The sequence below is a fragment of the Camponotus vicinus genome, unplaced genomic scaffold (assembly GCF_025532165.1).
Source record: "Camponotus vicinus isolate PSW18456_S1 unplaced genomic scaffold, iyCamVici1.0 SCAF_13, whole genome shotgun sequence".
NCBI lineage: Eukaryota > Metazoa > Arthropoda > Insecta > Hymenoptera > Formicidae > Camponotus > Camponotus vicinus.
In genome coordinates, this window is record NW_028141949.1 from 12039830 (window position 1) to 12058779 (window position 18950).

An 18950-nucleotide genomic window follows, 5' to 3' on the forward strand; every position below is an offset into this window, starting at 1 on the left:
TTATCTATGTTTAAACTGTATTATTACTCATAAGAAGTATTTTACTTTAAGGAAAAATATGGGGTCCCCAAATAGACCCTACGATTCCTGTAAAGAGAAAAATTAGTGACAAGTCTCGTCTAGTGATATATATATATATATATATATATATATATGTAGAGAGAGAGAGAGAGAGAGAGAGAGAGAGAGAGAGAGAGAGAGAGAGACGGAGAGATAGACACACACACATAATCAATTTCAATTTTTTTTTTTTTTAAGATTACGAAGAAATAAATATTGTAGTATAGAAAAGTATTATATATAAAACGATATAAAAGATATTATAAAATATTATAAAAATATTATAAAATATACTATAAAACAAAATAATATTTCTCGAAAAAATCACACTTTGCACACAATTATTTGTACACAATATTTTGTAGTAATGTAGCGATTGTAAAATATTTACCATGAAAGATAAGGTGTAACTTATGAGTGTCACGTTAAACAAAAGCACACAGATATGTACTGCCAAGAAATGACAACTACGCCTGCGCAACTTTCGCACCCCAGGACTTCTCTCGTACATTCCATTTCATGAGAAATGAAACATCTGGCTAATTTTTTCGCATTAGATCGATTACTTAATGGGCGACTGCATTTTAACGAAATGGTGTTAAATTGTGCAAATATATTCTCATATCTCACAGTATATCTCGCGCAGTGTGCATAATTATAAGAGTTAAGTTATAGAATACTTTCTTTCTAAATTTATTTTGTTTCGTGATAAAAAAGAGAACTTGGAGAGAATATTTAAATAACTATAATTTAGATTTAGAATATGCGACACTTTATGGACAAAAAATGTTTCAAACGCGTATTGATATTAACAAAGAAATGATCAGTATCGAAGATCGGTATTTTAGTCTCAATCGAGCCCTTTTGCTGGTAGTTGGTCTATGGCCTTATAAAAAATCGAAATTTGCTCAACTTCAATACATCTGCTTTTTAAGTATCTTAATAACCTTTATTATATTTCAGGTATATACAAATACACACACACACGCACTCACACACGCATGCACGCACGCACGCACACACGCACATACGCGCGCGCACACATGATATACTATATGAAAATATTTATTAAATTAGGTTATATATTATATGATTATCGATTAAATTAGAATCAATCAGCTTTTTAAAATAAAAGTTAGATTATCGATAGTTAAATATAAATGATAAACGGCTCTAAAAATTAAAAAAAACAATAACATAAAAAAAAGCTATGAACGCAGATATTATGCACACAAGAAACTATAATGATATTAAATTAATAAGTAATAACAAATTTATTAAATAAAGTTGTTGAAGAATATTGAAATCGCGGAAATTTCGGCTCTTTTTTGGCCATTTTCAGCACAAGAGATAGATAATATAACGGATACAAATAATAAATCGTAATGGATATAAACAGGTTATTAACAAATAAAATGAAGCTACCAGGACAAATAAAAAACTTGCAAAATCGCACGTATTGTCATATAGTCATCACGTCGCAGGTCGAATTCCTCCATTATTGATAGACCATAGAAGTAGAGATCCATATTCAATATAAGTCATAAATTAAAACTAAAAAGCCAATAAGAGAGCGAAACAACCTGAACATTAACGACATATAATAAATAACATATAATAAATAAATGGAACATACAAAGTCAATATACAATAATACGTGCGTTAAAAGTCAGTGATGGCGATTGTAATATAAAATTCGGGATTCGTTTAAAAAAAATACGAAAACAGTATTCTCGGATAATGTGATGTTTAACCAAGCTGGCAGAACATTCTTCAAAATATTCTTCAATATTTAAATTTCAATATTCTTCAACACACACACAAATTTAATGTAATAAATTTGTTATTATTCATTAATTATCATTTTAATTCCTTATGTGTATAATATCTGCGCTGGCTCGGGGGGGTCCCGTTTGCCTACATTCCCGATTGCCAACTGCTTCGTTTGCGCACATTTTGCCGACAGCTTCTTTTGCCAACATTCCCGATTGCCTATATCCCAATTGCCTACATGTATTATTGCACGCATGAAAAAAATAAAGAAACGAAAGTACGATTGTACACATGACATTATTGCATAAAATAAGAAAATCATATTAACACTTTCCACACATGACTTTATTGCACACATGTTCATTGCACACATACAGATTGCACACATGACATTATTGCGCACATACATATTGCACACATGATATTATTTCATGTAAAAAATAAAAATATAATTAGATGCTTTAGGCAAGATTTTCGTATGCGACGCATCTCCGAATTTGATCAATTTTTACAGACATAGTATATATATATATATATATATATATATATATATATATATATATATATATATATATATATATATACACGGTGAGTCATTTTGATATATAATCCCAATTATCTCGTTGGCAAAGCATGACAGAGAAAAAATTTTCCCATAAAAGTTGTTTGTTTCTTTGGGGGCCATAAGATGGTACCATTGGTTTGACCTTAAAGAGTCATTTGAAGGTCACGTGAAGGTCACTTCAATTTTTTTAAATGGAACACCCTATATATTTTTGCACATTCTTGTAGCTTATCTCGAGAGCTTTCCAAAACACTATAATTAAGTACCTTTTCGTTAAGTACTTTTTGAGTTATGAAGCTTGAAATAATTTCTTAATTTTACATAAACCGTAAAATATCTTGTAAAATATTCATTTTTCGATTATCTTACCTTAATACTTTTACGTACAAAATAATGAAAGGAATCAATTGGTGTAAAGAAAACACATAGTTGTTTTGAAGAAAAAATATGGAATTTGCAATTAACAATTCCATATTTTTTCTTAAAAACAACTATGTGTTTTCTTTACACCAATTGATTCCTCTCATTATTTTGTACATAAAAGTATTAAGGTATGATAATCGATAAATGAATATTTTACAAGATATTTTACGATTTATATAAATTAAGAAATTACTTCAAGCCTCATAACTCAAAAAGTACTTAACGAAAAGGTACTTAATTATAGTGTTTTGGAAAGCTATCGAGATAAGCTATAAGAATGTGCAAAAATATATAGGGTGTTCCATTTAGAAAAATTGAAGTGACCTTCACATGACCTTCAAATGACTCTTCAAGGTCAAACCAATGGTACCATGTTATGGCCCCCAAAGAAACAAACAACTTTTGTGGGAAAATTTTTTCTCTGTCATGCTTTGCCAACGAGATAATTGGGATTATAGATTAAAATGACTCACCGTGTATATACAGGGTGAGTCAAAAGTATGTTTTAAAAATTTGTGAGCGTGTTCCTGGATAAAAAGGAAGAACAAATGTTCATATGAACATATGGTCGCAAATGCTTTGTTGTCGAGATAATGGACATAAATCAGCAGTATCAAATAATGCTTTATTTGAACGTTTACAATACAAAATTGTAAACGTTCAAATAAAGCATTATTTGATACTGCTGATTTATGTCCATTATCTCGACAACAAAGCATTTGCGACCATATGTTCATATGAACATTTGTTCTTCCTTTTTATCCAGGAACACGCTCACAAATTTTTAAAACATACTTTTGACTCATCCTGTATATGTATATCTATGTGTGTTATTGGGTTGGCCAATAAATCCTTGCGGATTTTTACATATAAATGAAAGATGATTAACGTAATTAAGTTGATGTAAATAATTTTCTACGTTCGATATTGATATCTGAAGAATGTCTGCAATCTCCCGCGTCGTGTTGCGAATTAGCGTCGATTCATGTTTTTATTTTATCGCTGTCGATTGACCGACCCCGAGCATAGTGTACCTTCAATAGAAAAATCTCCAGAACGAAAATTCGCAAACCACTTCTGGCACATGCGTTCTTTCACGGCATCCTCGCTGTTTATGCATATATCTTTGTACATGTTTGGTGCTGCATTTTTGCCTTTTTTAAAATAAAAAAACATAATGTGCTGAAAATGCTCATTTTTATTACTCATTTTTAATTGTCGCCAAACTTACAAAACACAATCAATCTCTTTAGACTTTTTTTCAAATACACGTTGAAATGTCACATATCAAACGATTATGCGCTTTCAAGATTTAAATTAAAGATAGTTGTTTTTCAGAGTACCTGTAGCCATCTATTGGCAAAACCACACGAACTTATTGTCCAACCCATATATGTATATGTATCCGTATATGATACGTATATGTATATGTATATGTATATGATGTGCATTTATACTTTTTATTACAAAGAGTAAAAGTTATATTATAATTAAATAATATAATTATTCATTCTATACAAATAGAATATAGTTGTAGAAATGTAGAATTACTTTGTGTTAATAAAGAAAATTTTCAATAAAAGTTCTCAATTTCTCCATAAAAATTTATTTTGTTACAGTTTACAACATTCACAACTTCAAAATGTACCGCAAATTTCGTCATCAAAGTTTTATCTTTTGCATTTGGTTTCATTTGCATAACAATAAAATATCATTCGTTTTGCATTAATAGTGAAACTGTAAGTTGATTATCTATTTGTATTTGTTTGAATATGAACGCGCTCGGTAACATTTTAGATCTATACATAGTTCCGTATTTACTAATAGAAATAATTAGGATTCATTAATACAGGTGAAAGATTTAATGGAACAAATTCAACGTATCTTCAACGATTTAAAAGATAGTAATGAAATTGCCATCATAGAAAGATACGGAAGAAACGCAAAATATTATACAGCTACATTGACAAGTAACATAGCTTTTTTCAATTCTTTTTCGCTTTTCAATTTTAATAAATTTGTTGTTGGAAATTTCGGTAATTATGCACTTTACGGACGACCTCACCGATTTCAATGATCCTTGACATATGTTGTCAAGCTCATTCTCCTGGGTAAGTATCAAAAAGTTTTAAGTATCGCTCACTATTTATTAAAAAGTTTAATGAATATAATATGATTTTGCGACGGCATGTACGTTTAACAAGATATATTTGATGGAATATATGTTTAATATATAGCGAAGATCATCATTAAATGTAGAGTAAATTTTGTTTTGTGTTGCAAAGTACATGCTTGAAGACAGTAGGTTCCGCGCCCCCCCCCTCCCTACGCGGGGGGCTCCATTTTCGGAAAATATAACCTAACTCAAACCTATTTCTGATTTAAAATTAAAATTTGGTTTAAATCAGAATAGGTTTGGATTAGGTTATATCTTCCGGAAGTTGAGCCCCCCGTAGGGGGGGGGCGGAACCCACTATAGCAACAAATGTACTTTGCAAGATAAAACGAAGTTCACATGGATTTGCAACTTTTCACGCGAAACAAAGTTCATCTTAAACCAAATTTTAGTTTTAAATTAGAAATAGGTTTAAGTTAGGTTATATCTTCCGAAAGTGGAGCCTCCCCTATGGGGGGGCGGAACACACTGTATCCACACGTGTACATTTCACTTTGACTCTTAAAACATACATAATGTGTAAAAATTGCACATAATTCGAAAAATTTTTTTTGTTAATAACTTTTTAATAAATGACGAGCGATTCTTAAAACCTTTTAATACTTACTCAGGAGAGTGAGCTTGACAACATATATCAAGATCATTGAAATCGGTAAGGTCATCCGTAAAGTGCATAATTATCGAAATTTCTTCACGGAACAACTTTTATAAATTCTGCAAAGCATTAAGTTAGTATATACACTCGTCAACAAAATTATCGCATAGATAATTTCATGTCAAATTTTCGCATAACTTCAAATAAGTATAACTCCATAAAAAATGATCGTATTAGAAAATTTTTTTTCATTCTCAAGTTTAAAGCCTCTATTTTAAAAATCATTTGTCAGATTTAGAATAATCATATATATATATATATATATATATATATATATGATTATTCTATTAAAAAACTGCACTTAAATATGACTGTGACAGATATATTCGTATTAAAGGAAAATTTTATATCAATTAATTTCTTTTACAATTCATTTATAACTTATTATCTTATTTACTTATAACCATTTACGGTGATTTAAAATTTTAGTTAGAAAACTAAAAATGTTATCTATGCTTGCCAATAATGTTATTTAGTATTATGTATTTGCAGTGTGTTTGTTCTCATAAGCGCTCAAATATGGCCGGACATCCTGCAAATTATTTCATCTGTAAACAAATCTCGACCACGTCAATTGTATATTTTGACTGAATATTTCATTGATGAAGAAAAATACTTCTATTATCTGCTACTACATATTAATACAGCTATTTCTATAGGATTTATTGTAGTAGCAGCGACAGGGACAATGTTCATCGCATATTTCCAATATATCTGCGGAATGTTTGCAATAGCTAGGTAAAACAATAAACATAAAAATGATGAAAAAAATTTAAAATAAAGAAATTCTGTTTTCTCGTTTGGTACGAATTTAAAGATTTAAAGATTTATTCTGCAAGATACATGTTATGCGATGTTATGATATGCGATTTTGAAATTTTATACTTACTTGTATCATCTTTTTCGTTACATTCTAAATATATTTATATTTTTCTGTTTACATTTACCGGGGTCATCTTTCTGAATAATTTTCAGAAGGTTTTAGCCGCTTGTTATTTATTAAATAGTTATTAACAAGAAAAAAAAGTCTATCATTATGGGCCATAAAGATGCCATTCCGAAGAACTCGAATACAAATGTCGTACACAAAATTGAATGTGGTGACTGCGACGCATCTTACGTTGGACAGACAAGTAGGAAATTGGGCACATAAATAGAAACACAACGAACAAGTCCGTTATTACAACACACAGGTTAAATTTCAATCATGAATTCAGATGGGACGATGTTAAAATATTGGACAGAGAAGTTTTTTATAATAAAAGATTAATCTCTAAAATGTTGTCCATTAAACGACAGCAAAATGGTTTAAATTTATAGACGGATACAGATCATTTTCCCGATATGTATAATGAAGTAATAAATAAATCCTTACGTTTGAGGGTCATACGCAGAAATTGTTATTACTAAACGGCTTATTGTTATCTCAGGCCACTTGTGCCGTTGCCGTCGTTTCGAGATGTTAGCGCTCGATTGTCGATTTATGGTTAAGCAATTTCAACACCAATAATGACCACGTTGACCATGCGATCTTTCTCTCAACATTGTAAGTTATTTTTCTTTACGCCACTTTAATTTTTACATATGTCATCATACCTATTACAGTCATTATCAGTTGACATTATAGTTATTATTTTGATTTATTATTGTTTCTCCCTATAAAGAAATTTATAATTTTAACTATTTTATCAGTACTTTTGATTCACTCTTAATCCTTTATATAACGATTACATTGCCTGCGTGGTTAATACAGGTTTAAGTAACGGATTTTGCAGACAGCTTGTTAAACGACACTCAAATTTGGGCATACTAACCCAAATTGGAGATGGTTTCCGCCTCAAAGAACCGTTTAAATCTGTTATTATTGTATGATGGGCATCCTTAGCGCTTCCATTGGCGTCCTCCCGACAATAAGTATACTTAAAGATGCCACCCTATATACATGTTTGTATGCGTTATATTTCTGCGAATGTGCTTTATGCTTTCCTTGCTATTTAATTTGCGCTGATGATGACTTGAAAGTAAGTCGAAACGTCCTCACATAACTTTGTAAATAATTATATGTACCACATTTTATCTGTATATTTTTTTTCTGTTTCTTTCTTCTTTTTTGTATTGTTTGTTAGCTGCGATATAAATATATAATGATACTTGATAATTTTTAATTTTGACATTTCATATTAGTTCTCTATGTCTTTTCTATCTTTTTAATTATTTACAAAAAAAGTTTCATAAACAGAACATAATTTTACCACATCATATATGTTTAAGAAGAAATATATTTAGTAGAATATATGTATTTGTAAACTTTGCTTTATTTTGCAAAATACATGCGTGGACACCGTGTGTTCTGCCCCCTCCTCCCTACGGGGGGCCCAACTTTCGGAAAATATAACCTAATCTAACCTGTGTCTGAAGTGTAGAAAATACCTTGACATATGACATTTCGCTTCACATGGTTCACATGGTTCATGAGTTTATATAAGTTTGCAACTTTTTATGCGAAGCCAGGTATATTCCACACTTTAGATACGGGTTTGGTTAGGTTATATCTTCCGAAAGTGGAGCCCCCCCCGTAAGGCGGAACACACAGTATCCACACATGTAGTACTTTGCAAGCCAAAGCAAAGTTTACAAATACATGTATTCTAGATTTCAAGATTTCTAGTGAAACTAAACAATAATTCTATAGCTTAGCGATATGGAAGCGACAACGAACAAACGTAAACAAAAAATATAAACACATAAGTAAAATATAATATGAAACCGTGATGAACAAATGTAAACAAAAAATGTAAATACATAAATAGGATATAACGAAAAGATGATATAAAAGTATGAAACTTCAAAAGTGCATATCTCAGAAACGAAAAGAGACCGCAAAATTCAAACGGTGTATTACTTAGGAATGTATCCTCTACAACATATGTGAAAATAAAAATTTTTCGAGCTGTGTAACCTAAAGTAAACATTTACCAAATTTTTATATTATCTGTACATATAAGAGGTCATAAAACGTAAAAATTTCTAAAAAATTAATTTTTAATTTATTGAAAACGAACTTTAATTAATAGTAAGATCAGAGTACGATAAAAGAAATAAAACAATATTTTGTTTCTATTTATGTTATTAAAATTTTTTAGTTTTATATTCGTGTAATATTTCAAACGTATGTTTTCTTATTAACTTTACTTCACTATTGTAATACTAACTTGTAAAGTTATGATTATTCAACTTCGAAATTATTATTAAAACTCTCAATATCACTATATACATATTTAGATAAATTATCTTAATTAATAATTATAATAATTATATTATTTATAGTTATCGTATCGAGAACGCAATAAAGATTCAAACATTGCAAGATATTAAATTGCAGAATGGGAATTTGATTTATAAGAGCATAAAAAATGCTGTAGATATTCACCGAAAAGCCATAGAGTTAGTTGTTATTTTATAACACATGTATAAAATATACGTAGTATATTATAAACTAACATTTTATTGTATTTAAAGGTTTTGCATATATCTGATATCTAAATTTGAGATATCATTCTTCTTTTTAATAATATTTGGAGTGATGAATTTAAGCTTGAATATTTTTCGAGTAAGTTTGATATTTAAATATAAATATATTTATTAAATTATCTAATATCTCTCTCTCTCTCTCTTACTTCTTAATATTGATTGATTTGATTGATATACTTGTGATCGCACTTTTATTATTAATTCACTACTTTTGTGTTTTTAAATACATCATAATACTACGCACGCACGCGCGCATAGAAAGAGAGGGGGAGGGGGAGAGAGAAAAAGAGTATAAATAAATGTGCCGAAAAACAAATAGAGAATTTACTCAATAAAAAGGTTTACATTTATTTATTATTAATTGTTATGGTTATTATTAATTGTTGTAATTAATTGACATGATATATCAACATTTGTTAATATAGAATAATGTCACAAATATTCTGTATCTTATATACCACCTTCTTAATTAATTCATAACTTACTTTTCCATAATACCATAATTTTTCTTCGAAACTAACATTTTCTCTATTTTTTTACAATACAACACAAAATAATCTTATGTTTAAGAACAATAATTCACAAATTGTCCTTAAAAATTAATCAAATCTCGTAAGATTAAATATTTGCAATTAAAATTTTGTTTAAGAAAAATTTACATGAAGCATAAATCTTTTTGTGTGTGAGAATCTGAAAATTTTAACATTCACGTATAATATGTATAAAACGTATATTTTTTTAAATATATATAAATTATATATATTAATATACTGTAGCGGACACACATAAGTTTAAGACGATGAATTTTAATGAATTTCGGTTATACGCTTGTCGTATAAGTAGTCTTTTTTCATTTAGTTTATTTTGCTTTGAAATCATACAGATGCATGTTGGACTTTCTTAATCTCAAATCTTCGATTACCAAATGTAAACAAAACACAGTCTTCCCAATATTTTTGTTTTCCTGACTTTTATGAACAGCGGACATTAATTTAAGACAATCTATCTAAAATTAGTAACATTTAACAAATTCGCTTGGCATTTTGGTATATAAATACTAAAGTTGGTGTGTAGTGTGTTTTTTGTTGATTTAAGTTCATTTAGCGAGCATATAAGTATGAGTAAATCACGGAATTTACCTAACGAAAGGAAACAAATTGTAAGACTTCGAAAGCAAAAAAAGACATTTGCTGAAATATCAAGTATTGTTAATAGGTCAGAAACTACTTGTAAGCAAGCATGGTATAAATTTTTAAAAACTCGCTTTTGTTCTGATCGATCAAAAAGCGGTAGACCACGAAAAATGACTCAGAAAATGAATCGTCGCATCCATCGTTTGTGCGAGAAAGATCGTTTTCGTTCTGCAACTAATATTGCAGCTGAAATAAATGCAACTAATGATACAAATTAGTGCTAGAATAGTTAGAAGACGGTTGGAACATTTTCAATTAAGAGCCCGAAGACCACGTAAGAATCTAACAATGAGTACTAAAAATCGAAAAATGAGAATTGCATTTGTTAATGCTCATAAACATTGGACAAGTCAAAATTGGCAAAATGTATTATTTTTGGACGAATCAAAGTTCAATCGTTTCTTCTGATGGAATACAATACGTGAGTCATCGTTTCAAAGAAGATTTAAAGCCACAATTTATCGCATTTTACCGACTCTTAAACATGGAGGTGGAAATGTAATGGCGTGAGCGTGTTTTTCCAACCGTCTTCTAACTGTTCTAGCACTAATTTGTATATCATTAATTGCATTTATTTCAAAATATCAGTTGCAGAACGAAAACGCACTTTCTCGCACAAACAATGGATGCGACGATCGATTTTCTGAATTGTTTTTTGTGATCTACCGTTTTTTGGTCGATCAGAACAAAAGCCAGTCTTTAAAAATTTATACCATGCTTGCTTACAAGTAGTTTCTGATCTATTAACAATACTTGATATTTCAGCAAATGTCTTTGTTTGTTTTCGAAGTCTTACAATTTGTTCCCTTTCGTTAGGTAAATTCCGTGATTTACTGATACCAAAATGCCAAGCGAATTTGTTAAACGTTACTAATTTTAGATAAATTGTCTTAAATTAATGTCCGCTGTTCATAAAAGTCAGGAATACAGAAATATTAGGAAGACTGTGTTTTGTTTACATTTGGTAGCCGAAGGTTTGAGATTGAAAGTCCAACATGCATCTGTATGATTTCAAAACAAAACAAACTAATTGTAAGTGTAAAAAGACTATAACAAATTTTATAACAAGCGTATAACCGAAATTAAAATTCATCGTTTTAATCTTATGACCGCTACTGTATGTAATATTTTTTAGGAATTTTAGGATAATGATTGTAATTAAATAAAGGCTATCTATTTTTTAATTTTGATTTATACAGGGTGTCGCAATCCCGAAGCGTGAAGATAGATTGGCTCAAATTAAGAAGGAAGGATCTCTACTGTTTTGCAATATTCGCAATAATTAACGAAAAATTAATTAAAGAAGATCGGCCAATCTGCGTGAGTAAAAGCGCGCGGCGACGAAAATCGTTCCACTGTACCTAACCTTATACTAGGCGCGCGGCGAAGCGGTGAGTGGGAAAGGAGTAGTGAGTGAGTCCGGGCCAATATCGCAAAACAGTAGAGATCCTTCCTTCTTAATTTGAGCCAATCTACCTTCACACTTCGGGATTGCGAAAAATTTTCAGTCACCCTGTATATCGTAAATGAAAATTATGTAGAATATAAGCTCGTTTCTGCGCCCTATTAAATTATATATAATATATTCAAATATATATATGTGTTATATTATATATACAGGTTGTCCCATTTTAAATAATGCATTAAGATTTCTCGAAAACTAGGTAGATACGAAAAAATGTTTCAAACGAATTTTGTATATGATTCGGAGGGGGATATAAGAAGGTATAAGAAGGTCATTGATTTGACCTTGGGTGGCATCATTAAGGTCAGATCGAGGCCACATCAATTTTTTAAATGGAACATATTTTTGATTCCAGAATCTAATAGCTGATAGCAAGAGCTTTTCAAAACACTATAGGTTATATTGAAACGGCCTTTCTCGTCGCGCGCTTTCACTCACACGAATTAGCCGATCTTTTTTAATTAATATCTCGAAATTTTACGTGGTTGCTTGCAAAATGATATAGGGCTTTTCAGTTTGGTTTAACAAGATCTATTTATAGGTTTTTTTTGATACGATGGATACCCTGTATATATATATAAGGTCACATTAAAACCAAATGTAAATAAGCCTAATTAAACGATTGTCTACAATAATTAATCCTAAATTTTTCCTTGTGTAAGTAATACAGCTAACAATATTTTCAACATAACTCCTGAAATAAGCATTTCCGCACCTATGTCCATATAACATTTTTTCATCCTTCAGGTATGAGGAATATCTCCTTAAATTTTTGACATACCTTTTTAGAACACCCTATATATATATACAGGGTGTTTCATTTTAATACGACCAGTCGAATATCTCGAAAACCAAGCCCGGGAGAGAAAAATATTTCAGACAAAAGTTGTTTGGTTTCGAGGGGGCCATAAGATGGTACCATTGATTTGACCTTGAAGAGTCATTTGAAGGTCACGTGTAGGTCACTTCAATTTTTTTAAATGGAACACCCTATATATTTTTACACATTCTTGTAGCTTATCTCGAGAGCTTTCCAAAACACTATAATTAAGTACCTTTTCGTTAAGTACTTTTTGAGTTATGAGGCTTGAAATAATTTCTTAATTTTACATAAACCGTAAAATATCTTGTAAAATATTCATTTTTCGATTATCTTACCTTAATACTTTTACGTACAAAATAATGAGAGGAATCAATTGGTGTAAAAAAAACACATAGTTGTTTTTAAGAAAAAATATGGAATTGTTAATTGCAAATTACATATTTTTTCTTCAAAACAACTATGTGTTTTCTTTACACCAATTGATTCCTCTCATTATTTTGTACGTAAAAGTATTAAGGTAAGATAATCGAAAAATGAATATTTTACTAGATATTTTACGGTTTATGTAGAATTAAGAAATTATTTCAAGCCTCATAACTCGGAAAGTACTTAATGAAAACTAACTTAATTATAGTGTTTTGGAAAGCTCTCGAGATGAGCTGCAAGAATATATAATAAAAAGTAGGCAGTTTCATTTAAAAAATCAAAGTTGACCTTCGTAGCTCCTCCACCCTTTCACCTACAAAAAAACCATTGATCTCAGGTTATAGTTCTCGTAAAATCAAGAAAATGTGGTCTGAAGTATTTTTTTCTATCACCGAAAGCAGCCGAGTTATTCAGGTGGCCTGTTTTAGATGCCCCACCCTATATATATATATATATATATATATATATATATATATATATATATATATATATATATATATATATATATATATATAATACGTATCAGGATACATACATGTATTAAAATATGCGATATATAAAATTATATAAATAGATTTCTGTCTCTTGGATCTTATACATATTGTATTGTAAATTCTATAAGTACTATAAATTATTTAAAGTAAAATTATTATAAATAAAATCTTTTTTTAAATCCTTTTTTATTATTTCTACATTTAAAAAATTTAATTTATAAAATTTATTTAATTATATCTCTCTTATACAGCATATTTTAGGCAATGTATAATATTAGTATAATGTAGACAATATATAATATTACAATATAATTACCTTAAATTATGTAAAGATTGCTAAATGTTATTTTAAATTATTGTTCAGTAGATAAAAATTATTAACAAAATCGAAATAAGAATACAAGACGAAATTTATGTTATAAAAATTCACTCATTATTAATAGAAGATTTAAGTTTGAAAATTTGTAGTAAAAAATATAATATTTTTAGAAATATTGTCTTATTTTTAATTTTTTGAGCAATCCTTCTTTTAAATGAATTAACTTATTACAAATCTTTAGAATTTTGCAGTTTTATTAATTTAAAAGATATTTAATCTATTAATCTATTTAATCTATTAATAAAATTAATAAATTTATTTAAAGTCTGACATTAAACTAATCAAAGAAATTGTCATTACAATAAAATAGAAATGAAATATATTGTAATGATATAATATATAATTATCTCGAACATATATGATGATCGATACAGCTTGAAAAGTTAATATCTGATACAAAATTTTCAACGAATTTTATTGTGAATTATAAACTGTTTAAATTGATTTAGAAATTTTGATATTAATCGTTTAATTGAATTTTAGAAATTTTAATATTAATATTTTGATTACATATTAGATTTTTCAGATTGTATCATCAACATGTAATGCTGATGAACTTTCAATGTCCTTTATAGTTGGATTTGCCAGTCTTATATATATGTTTCTAGCAAACTTAGTCGGACAAAAAATTACAGATCACTATAATTATATATATGTTGCTGCGTAAGAATATTGTAATTTATAATATATAGTCATATTACAAATTTAATAATGTAGATGATGTAAATACTTTTTACAAATTTAATATATATATATGTGTGTGTGTGTGTGTGTGTGTGTGTGTGTGTGTGTGTGTGTGTGTGTGTGTGTGTGTGTATGTGTGTGTGTGTGTGTGTATAAAATTATACATATGTTGAAAATTACTTAATGAGAATTTTAATTTTTCCCAAGTTGTTAATCCATCACTATTATTATTATATATAGATATCAAATTCGGTGGTACATAATTCCGCTAAACATACAAAAGTTGATATTGATTCTCTTACAAAGAGGCAACAAGACTTTTGGTCTGAATATTGGTGGATTATTTATAGCATCTATACAATGTTTTGCTACGGTAAAATTTTATATATTAATATATTAAATATATTACATATTTTAAAGAAATTAAATAAAAGCAATAATTCAACCATTTTTCATTACAGCTAGCAAACACATCTCTATCTTATTTTACAGTCATGTATTCTGTACGATAATGATAGCAAAATATCCATCAAATTATAGTTAATGAGTCACATATCACACGGTAGTAATTAAATAAAAATAGATAATTATTTTATTGTCAATAATAAATATATTTATTCTATTGTATTATGTAAATTTTAGTAAATGAGATAATACACGCAAGATTATATATATATATATATATATATATATATATATATATAATCTTGCGTGTATTATCTATATATATATATATATATATATATATAATCTTGCGTGTATTATCTATATATATATATATATATATATATATATATATATATATATTTGCGTACGCGCATGTCATTTCCTAAAATTTACAATATAATAATATAATATAACATATAATATAATATAACATATAATAATATTGCATAATTATAACATAACTTTCATTCATTGAAATAAATGAGCATATAAATACACAGTTATTTATTTAAAGATATAAGAGTTTTATATATATATACATATATATATATATATATATATATATATATATATATATACACACATATATACAGGGTGTTCGGAAATTCTATCAACAAATTTTCAGAGATTGTCGCGGGCACCATACGAATCATTTTTTGCAAATGAACCTGGGGTCGGAAACGTGTCATTACATCGCTACGGCATACGGAGTGTTCGAAAGAGTCGGGACCTTGAAATATCACAAAAAATAGAAGTTTTACAAAAAATTGTTTCAAACAAAAGTTGTGGGGTGTAAAAAGGTCTATTTACTGGCGCCATGTGTTTGACCTTGGATGGCGTCGCCAAGGTCACGACAAGGCCACCTTGAATTTTTGAAATGGAACCTTCCACTTTTTATTGCATATTCTTGTAGCCCTTCTCGAGACCTTTTCAAAGCACTAATTTTACCAACTTTAAGTAGGCCGTTTCGAAGTTATCGAGCTTTTCATGGTAAGATGTCTCGCCCACGAAGGCAAGAGATCCAAACACAAATTCGATTCCCAGATTAGAAGATGATCTAGCCAACCATGGCAAGATCGGTGGCTGATCCAGCCGATGAAGGCAAGATCGGTGGCTGATCCAGCCAATGAAGGCAAGATCGGTGGCTGATCCAGCCGATGAAGGCAAGATCGGTGCCTGATCCAGCCAATGAAGGCAAGATCGGTGGCTGAATAAAAAGTGGAGGGTTCCATTTCAAAAATTCAAGGTGGCCTTGTCGTGACCTTGGCGACGCCATCCAAGGTAAAACACATGGCGCCAGTAAATAGATCTTTTTACACCCTACAACTTTTATTTGAAACAATTTTTTGTAAAACTTCTATTTTTTGTGATATTTCGAGGTCCCGACTCTTTCGAACACTCCGTATGCCGTAGCGATGTAATGACACGTTTCCGACCCCAGGTTCATTTGCAAAAAATGATTCTTATGGTGCCCCCGACAATCTCTGAAACTTTGTTGATTGAATTTCCGAACACCCTGTATATATACACACGCGCGCGCGCACGCGTGTGTGTGTGTGTGTGTGTGTGTGTGTGTGTGTGTATGCACGTATGTATGTATGTGTACATAACTCTTGTATCTTTAAATAAATGTGTGTTTATTTGCTTATTTATCCAATTAAATAAGAGTTATGTTATAACTATACAGTATTATTACATTATTATGTAAATGGAATATAATTAAAAATGTAGGATTATTTTATGCGCTAATAAAAAGAAATTTCTGTGTAAAAGTTTTCAATTTCACTAAAAAAAATGACTTTATTATAGCTTACAACACTTGTAACTATATAATACGCCATCGCAAATTTTATTATCGAAGTGTTAGCTTTTACATTTGGTTTAATTTGCATAACAATAAAATATCATTCATTTTTCATTAATTAATTTTCATAATAAAGAAAAATTGTAAGTTAATTATCTATTTGTATTTGTTTGAATAATAAACATTCCTCCTATATATATACTTTTTTATATCTATCAATTTTTTTCGGATTTACTAATACAAGTGATTAAGAATCATTAAAACATCAGAGGAAGTGTTTAATGGAACAGCTTCAATGTATCTTTTGCGATTTGAAAGATGAAAATAAAATCGCCATCATAAAAAGATAAAAAGAAATAATGCAAAATGTTATATGATTATGTTCATAATTTATATTTATAAGTAATAATTTATGTTCATAAGTAAAGGAATATATTTTAATTTATGTTTGCAATTTTAATAAATTTGCTATTATAAAATTTATTAAATTTGCTATTTAAAGTTTTTCGTAATAAAAAAAATTTTGTGAATTTTTCAAAGAATTACATTAGTGTTCACTAGTCAAATATTTTCAAAATTGAAATACTTTTCTTTTATAATTACCTTTCTTAATTGTTCTTAATTAAAGAATGAAAATCATTTTGAATTTTTTTTTAATATGTTTAGAGATATGATTATAAGATTGAAAGATAGATTAGTTTATATAATTATAACAATGTATATAATAGCTAAATGTGTAAAGTGCCTCTCTTTACATTGACAACAAACACTCAATTTATAAGCATTTATGTTTAAGAACTTATGAAAATTAATTATATAATTTGATTTTTTAAACAATTGTTAAAAATAAATTAAAAATAATAATTTTGAATATTTCTTTACACATTTATGTATATATGAAAAATTACTGCACATAAATATATTTAAATTTAAAAAAAAATTAATTAAATTGTGTGCGTGCGTGTGCGCATATTTAAATATGTGTATAAAATTCATTTATTAAAATAACGTAAAATTTTAGTTAAAAAATTATAAATTCCATAATTGCTCACCAATAACATTATTAATAATTAATATAATACAATATATGTATGTTGAAAATTACTTAAACACACTTATTTTTTTCAAGTTATTAATTCATCATGTATCATTATTACATATAAAATTCGATGGAATATTAGACGTATAAAAGCTAGTATTAATTCTGATACAAAGAGGCAACAAGGTCTGGTTTTGGTCTGAATATTGATAGATTATTTGTAGTCTCCAATGTTTTGTCATAGTAAAATTTCATACATATTGCAATAATATTGAATATGTAATAATATGAATGTGTTACTTATTTAAAAGGTATTAAACAAAAGCAAGTTGAATCATTTTTCACTATAGCTAGCAAACGCATTTCTATGGTATTTATTAATACAGTCATGTATTTTGTGCAATAATGAGACGGAGAGAGAGATACACACACTTAATCAATTTCAATTTTGTTTTTTTTAAGATTACGAAGAAATAAATATTGTAGTATAGAAAAGTATTATATATAAAACGATATAAAAGATATTATAAAATATTATAAAAATATTATAAAATATACTATAAAACAAAATAATATTTCTCGAAAAAATCACACTTTGCACACAATTATTTGTACACAATATTTTGTAGTAATGTAGCGATTGTAAAATATTTACCATGAAAGATAAGGTGTAACTTATGAGTGTCACATTGGACTGAAGCATACAGATATGTGCTGCCAAGAAATGACAACTACGCCTGCGCAACTTTCGCACCCCAGGACTTCTCTCGTACATTCCATTTCATGAGAAATGAAACATCTGGCTAATTTTTTCGCATTAGATCGATTACTTAATGGGCGACTGCATTTTAACGAAATGGTGTTAAATTGTGCAAATATATTCTCATATCTCACAGTATATCTCGCGCAGTGTGCATAATTATAAGAGTTAAGTTATAGAATACTTTCTTTCTAAATTTATTTTGTTTCGTGATAAAAAAGAGAACTTGGAGAGAATATTTAAATAACTATAA

At 28.6% G+C, this 18950-nt stretch overlaps 1 protein-coding gene across 1 annotated transcript; it reads left to right on the forward strand.

The window, feature by feature from the left end:
• The first annotated feature begins 879 nt into the window (after window positions 1-879).
• On the forward strand, window positions 880-15159 carry LOC145963863 (uncharacterized). The gene is made up of 9 exons (XM_083086146.1): window positions 880-1023; window positions 4441-4560; window positions 4674-4791; window positions 6129-6390; window positions 8980-9096; window positions 9172-9262; window positions 14481-14626; window positions 14888-15020; window positions 15109-15159. Exons 1-9 carry the CDS (start codon window positions 880-882, stop codon window positions 15157-15159), a joined length of 1182 nt encoding a protein of 393 aa, XP_082942272.1.
• The last annotated feature ends 3791 nt before the right edge of the window (window positions 15160-18950 follow it).

Bases quoted from the DNA above. Each gene is read 5' to 3' on its own strand.
- LOC145963863 (XM_083086146.1), top strand. From the start codon at position 880: ATGATCAGTATCGAAGATCGGTATTTTAGTCTCAATCGAGCCCTTTTG. The intron at 4,561-4,673 runs GTAAGTTGATTA...TCATTAATACAG, and splicing joins TTTGCATTAATAGTGAAACT to GTGAAAGATTTAATGGAACA. The intron at 15,021-15,108 runs GTAAAATTTTAT...TTTTCATTACAG, and splicing joins CTATACAATGTTTTGCTACG to CTAGCAAACACATCTCTATC.